This window comes from Poecilia reticulata, unplaced genomic scaffold, assembly GCF_000633615.1.
Source record: "Poecilia reticulata strain Guanapo unplaced genomic scaffold, Guppy_female_1.0+MT scaffold_311, whole genome shotgun sequence".
NCBI classification, from domain to species: domain Eukaryota; kingdom Metazoa; phylum Chordata; class Actinopteri; order Cyprinodontiformes; family Poeciliidae; genus Poecilia; species Poecilia reticulata.
Window position 1 is genome coordinate 52,839 of NW_007615086.1, and position 6,586 is coordinate 59,424.

Genomic DNA, 6,586 nt, shown 5'->3' on the forward strand with positions numbered 1-6,586 from the left:
TTCCAGCTCACAGTCTTCTCCCTTGGTCCCATTGTAGCACTGGCACTTGAAGTGCTGACGGAAGGCCTTCAACTCTGCTTCACCTGGAGATCCCGTGACCTTCAGCTTTCCTCTCTGACTTATGATACTGTGAGTGGAGTTGCTGAGGTGCAGAAACACGGTGCTGTCCGGTTCTCGGCGAAGACAGCGACCGTTAAAATTGCACAATTTCTGGCTGCACTCCTTTGCTGCTGTGGTCACATTGAGGAGGTATCGTCCCATGTCTCCCCGAAAATAGTTATTCAAGTCAGTACAGCTGCTCTGCAGCACAGAGGAAAGATATTAGCTTAAAAATACATAACAGCAGCCTATGCAACATGAGAGGAAGTAATTCTCTTACACTTGTTGCATAATATTTGCCCCCAAAGTAGATCACTCCGGCAGCTCCCAATGCAATGCTCTCGCCAATGGTGTTGACCAAGTCTTCCTGCAAAAGATGTATATGAATACTTTAGCTGTATGAGATGTATTGTAGAGAATCTGAGCTCTAGTTAATATGATGTTTAATGCCATATAAAAATAATAGCTATTTTATGGCCAAAAACAACATGAGTAATTATCCTGTTTTAGATGAATGTATTGGAAAAAAATAATCTGGTGACGTTACCTTGAGTTACTACCAAATTAACATAATCACATGTAAAATGTCTGGACAATAGGAGCGGATTGGAACAGAAGCTACAATCTTTGACGTGCACACACCTGGCCAGTAATCTTGATTCAGCAGGTGGAAACTAAATGTAATTTAAGAACTATTTAACTCTTCAATGGGATCTGAGCGAAACTAAGTTTTTTTTTTTTTAAACGACAGACTGCTGGACTTCACCAAGTGAGAGTTACTTCGTTACCATTTCTTATTTTTTCACATTCTCCCTCATAACATCAATTTATATCCCTATGGGGTGTTTTGTTGAATTAGAAAGGAAGTAAATCGACGCAGAGCTGAGCTCTGTAGATACCAAGTTTTATATTTTTTAACTTTCAGCCACAGTTTGTCATGTATGCTACAGAGACATCTAGAGGGAACATATCTGGCTGCTTTAGCTGATGCTTAGATTAGGTTTACGGACAACTGGAAAATAAATTTCCTACCATCCAGGTCACAACAGATGGGTGGCGTGACTTCCTCTGTGTGTGCCGAAGGTGCCACACAGAGAAATTGACATAAAAGCTATAGATGGCTGGGAAAAGTGAGAGTTAATCTATAAAACTGACTATCAAAATACAGACTAAAATCTGCAGTACAGACAATTTTTATGTTTCTTTATGATTCTGCTATTTATCATTACATTGAAAATAACATTTTGTATAATTGTTATCGAGGTTAACTTAAAAAGGGAGGTGCTAATGTTACAGGCTAATTTTCAATTTTCAAGGCTACAATAAAGTAATTGTTAAAGCTGCACAAACATGAAAATTCCGGACGATGTGAATGTCCGATATTATTACTGCTAATTCGACAGCATATACCAATAATTCTTTCAAATTTTTTATCGGATTACTTGATTTAATCGTAAGAATAATTGAAAGATTACTCGATTACTAAAAACATTTTACAGCAGCACTATTTCCTCCAATCAACCAACCTGAGTTAAAACAGTCATTCCATATTTGTGAGTAGGTTGGGAATAAACAAAAACAGGACGTGTCAATCCATCCCCAACTGATGCGGCGCGCATTGCCTCCTTCACTCTGTTCAGGACAAACCGGCGTCCATGATCTTTGGAACTCAGGTCAGAACCCAGGTATATTTCAGGAAAAAGGGCGGTGCTTTCATTCCACATCCAGTTAAGTTGATCATTGCGCTTAATCTCAACATCACTACAGCGTCCTGTGTAGTTTTCCAATTTGCCAGAGTAGTCATAGTTGTAACAATCAGGAAACAAATAGAAGCCCCACAGCTTATTGGGTCTCAAATTTTTACCCTGCCTCAGGGTCCCCTGCATGAATTCACGAGCCGCAAGTTCAAATTTTTCTTGCGCAACATTCAACATTTGCTCTTGAGTCAACATAGGGTTCTTTCTGGCCACCAGTTCACGTGACTTCCTTCTATAGCGATCTTTACCATGCCCGTTTCGGCCCCACAATGGATGCCAATCTCTCCAGTCAATGACAGCCAGACCTTTAGCCTTGGGGTCTGGTATGTATGTGTCTAGATCCTGAGACATTTTTTCAAGGTGCTGAGCGAGATTGACACTTTGTGGAAGGCCCCCATTGACTGCTGTGTTTTCAAGGGTATAGTAGGGATAAATCCCAAGGTTTTCCTTATAGAACGTTGTGAGATTCTGTCTGAAAACGTCCTTACTGGGGGATGACACGATGTCAAACTGATCTAATGATAACTTAACATTGTGTTCCTTCTCACAGTCCTCAGTGGGAGCGTTCCAGACGAAGAGAACTGGCTTCTTGGAGTGTAATGGCCAGCTTGTCTGCTTTGTGTCTGCTGAACCCAAGACTATCCATGATGTAAACAGAGCAAGGAGAAACCAGGACAGTCGGTCAACWGCTGAGAGGAAAGAGGGGAATACAGTCTCCATGGTGGTTCCTGCTACCTTCACTCCTCTGTTTCCAAAAGACACAAAAAGATGTGAMATTKAAATAMAACATTTGACAKAAAAATCTGTGTTCTCTGTATTGTTTGACTGTCTAATGTTTTATAAAACAAACAAAAGAAAATCTGAATTGGGTCACTTCAGGCTGCAGTGTGAACGTAACCTTTGTCAACGACAGTTTGCTTMTTTCACAAAGAGCGTTCACTCAGTCATGTTTCTGCAAACACAATATGACAAGATGATCATGGAGATGATGGCCTTGGTTTCTTACCATTTAAGATGTAAAGCAAAGTTGAATCAGACACTGCAGGGAATCGACCCGAGGGACAGCAGAGCAAAACAAAATAAAAAAAACTGACAGAGCCTTTTTAACAAATTAATGCTCAAATACAAACATCTCAGTTCCATTTCCTGTTTCAAAAATAAACTTTTTGCTAGTTTAAATCATGAACTTTTAAATTGTAAACATAATTAGAACATTAACTTCCGAATTCTCTCTAGTAAACTGCCATAATAATTATTTATTACCTATTCAATATTTTACTGTTCCTAATAAGAATGTGTTCTATCTATCTATCTATCTATCTATCTATCTATCTATCTATCTATCTATCTATCTATCTATCTATCTATCTATCTATCTATCTATCTATCTATCTNTCTATCTATCTATCTATCTATCTATCTATCTATCTATCTATCTATCTATCTATCTATCTATCTATCTATCTATCTATCTATCTATCTATCTATCTGCTTTAACATAGTTGTGGCTGCACTATATTTTTATGTTTATTGATATATTAATTCCCATCACAATAGCTATTGTGAAGTGTGGCGGTAACATACTGCTTAACAATATTTTTTGGTATGAAAATTACAATATAAATGAAAAACATCACATACTAATTGTATATTTGCAAACAAAACCTTTTTCAGGTTTCATTTTTAGATGGTAAAACAAAATAATAGGAAGTGAATCAGTTGAAGTCAAAATTGAAAATCAAAGAAGAAAGCGCTAATTTTCATTTAGAACAAGCACATGCTAGCAGCAGGTACAATGGAGAAATGTTTTCAAACTCGTATGATGCAGCTTTTAAGTTGAGGGTTGTCGATCTGGCACTACAGGAGGTAAATAGAGGCGCTGCAAGTAAGCTTGGTGTTAACAAAACCCTGGTTCAGTTTTGGAGACGCAGTGCTGCGTCCTTAATAAATCCAGCAGGTTTATTAGTATGCATCCCTCTGCTGCCCTCTGCGGGGTCCTTATGGAAAACCGAGAGCGGCGGAGATACCAGTGGCTTATGTACGTATCCAATTTTTATTTTATTTTTTCAAAAAAATTGTAACTGCGGCTCATAGCATGGTGTGCTCTACAGTCCGGAAAATACGATATTTAAAGTGCAGGTTTTAAAAATGGCTACATACAAAAATACAGATGTTTTGTTTAATTAGGCCCGAGCAGGGAAGCTCTGTGCAATGGCAAAGGCCTATTGAAATCGCACGATTTCTCGATTATTTTTCTTTTTCCGCCAATTTCAGCGGTTGTTTGGGGCCTTTAACATTGAAAAACTCACCAAACTTGACCCAAAATTGTCCCTCAACCAAAATTTTCAGATTCCAAGACTAGGTATGCAAGGAGATCCCCACAAATCAAGTAAAAAAAGTATCTTGGAGGTACCCTCTAAAATGCACATGGAGGCGGCCATTTTTTCATTTTTTACTCACGTCAAACTTTAACAAACTTCTCCTCAGGAATTTGACCTATCGGCTTCATTCTTGGTCAGAATGCAGTAAGAGCATAGGGCTTTAAAAGTTATCAAAAACATTGACTTTTCATATATGTTCAGGGGGTGTGGCAGAGCGGCAAACCTGGTGTACTCGTCAAAACACACGAAACGCTATGACCTTCACATAAAAATGGCAATTGGCACCAAACGTGGCATGAGGGATCCTGGTTGGATGCCTAACAATCCTATGTCATCATAGTCTGAAGTAATCTTAGCTCCGCCCCCTCAGAACAGAAAGTGACTTTTTTTACTTGGAAAGCTCCATCTCTGGCCCTCTTGACCTAATCAAGATGATCTTGTGTCAGACTCTGATAACAAGTTGGTCTCACTTGCTTTAAAGTGCCATGAGTTTTCAGTGGAGGGTGTAGTCATGGCAGCGGGGCGAAGTCACAGGTCATGCCGCTGCCGTACGTTTGGCACTCGATATCACATGTTTCAGCCCAGCTGCACCAAACTCACTGAGATCAATCCTTGTCCACCCCCGACAGGAATCCAGTGCAATATTTGATGGGCGTGTTTTAATTCCTCCACAGCGCCTTCTAGATTATTTTAAAAAAATCAGCCCACAGTCATGCTTTATCCCAGAATTATGAAACTAAGTACATGTGTGCATCGTGTCAGGACCTACAAAAAAGTCTCTTGGAGTCACGATCCAAATCCAACAGGTAGTTGGCCATTTTGGATCAAAGTCGCCCTTTTGTCTATTTTATTGATGTCATATCTGAGCAAAATCATCCTACAGCTTTCGAGATCCAGGTTTCAAACTCAGTCAGCACAGTCTTGAGGCATTGAAGGTCAAAAGTTATCAAATGAATTGTCCTATGTTGAAGCATGTGGGCATGGCCAAGCCTAAAATCTGGCCATTCTCAATGAAACATCAAGATGGAATTTCCCCGTATAAGCTCCCAGCTGCATCAGACTTCATTTGTTTCATCACAGACCAGAGCTAATCACATTCGAGTGATCAATTGGTGACATCACTTTAGACCCGCCCTTCCAACAGGAAGCCACCTGAGAAGACTATATATACAACCTTCTGTCAAATTTTAATCGGATGATTGATTGATGGCCGTGACTAATTGATATTAATTGATATCTAACCCTTTTTACACTTATGTAATCAGAGTTCTAAAAAAGTTCCTCATCTGTAAATGTATTTCTTAAGAATATGTGACAGCTAGTAAACAGATCTAGGTGAGGCTAGTCAAATGTAACTTTGAGCTTTCTGCAGTTAAAGTGAAAGACAAACTCTAACATCACTGCCTTTCCAGAATTTGTCCTCACATCAATGTGATTGCAACTTTGCTTCAGTCTTTTTTCCTGTTGTTGAATCAACACTGATCTTCTCTATGTTTCATGCTTGCTCCAAAATAGTAAAGGTTGGTACATTTGAAACTTATAGATTTTTTTCTGTAACACTTGCTAGTGTGATACATTTCAGTAAAAGTTCCTCATCTGTAAATTTTATTTTTTAAAAATATGTGACAGGGACTAAACAGGCCCATGTTAGGCTACTAATATTTATCTTTCAGTTTTCCCCAAAGTTTAAAGTTTTTACAGTGCACAACCACACTCCAAGAGTTGCTCCAACATGGTAAATTGTTTTGTTACCTTTAAAATTATCTACAGCTTTTGTCTCTGATTTATACGCTGATTGTTTTTTGACACTAATGATTCTTTCCTTCCATCTGTTATCTTACATGCTTAAGTGTGTTCACTAACAAAATATATTACGCCCGTAGTTGTTAAGGTTCTAATACTAAGAACTTATAAATGATCAATGTGAACCATCAGTCTGTATTAAAATATTTAGTACAATTTGTATTTTTTATTTAGATTTGATGTTTTCATGTGAGCACTTGGATTTCTATTGATTTATTGAATGATGCTCTGTGTGTCAAAAATAAACATAAAATAATTCTTTAATGACCCTATTAGTGATATTTTTACTCAGTTTTACAGACAAATGCTTATCAAGAAAAATATTTAAAACGAAAAAAAAAAGTCAATCTGATGGAGTTGACAGTGCATGACTGAGTTGACAAACTAGTGAGTAAAATGAAAAACTTGATATATGTGAAGTAATGCAATTTATGTAAGATACATTAAAATGAATTAATTGCATATTTAAGTGAGATTTGTTAACAATTTCACTGAAAGAGTCAAAAACTGGAGTTGACATCTGACGGAGTTCACGAAATGCCAAAC

At 38.0% G+C, this 6,586-nt stretch overlaps 1 protein-coding gene across 1 annotated transcript; it reads right to left on the reverse strand.

Moving 5' to 3' along the window:
- Nucleotides 1-2,974, reverse strand: LOC103460860 (hyaluronidase-2-like; the record flags this gene model as incomplete). The annotated part of the gene is made up of 4 exons (XM_008403182.1): nucleotides 2,863-2,974; nucleotides 1,626-2,601; nucleotides 380-466; nucleotides 1-300 (listed from the first exon to the last, which is right to left on the reverse strand). Coding segments are annotated over exons 2-4 (1,338 nt in total), but the record flags the coding sequence as incomplete, so codon positions are not given.
- Nucleotides 2,975-6,586: the final 3,612 nt, after the last annotated feature.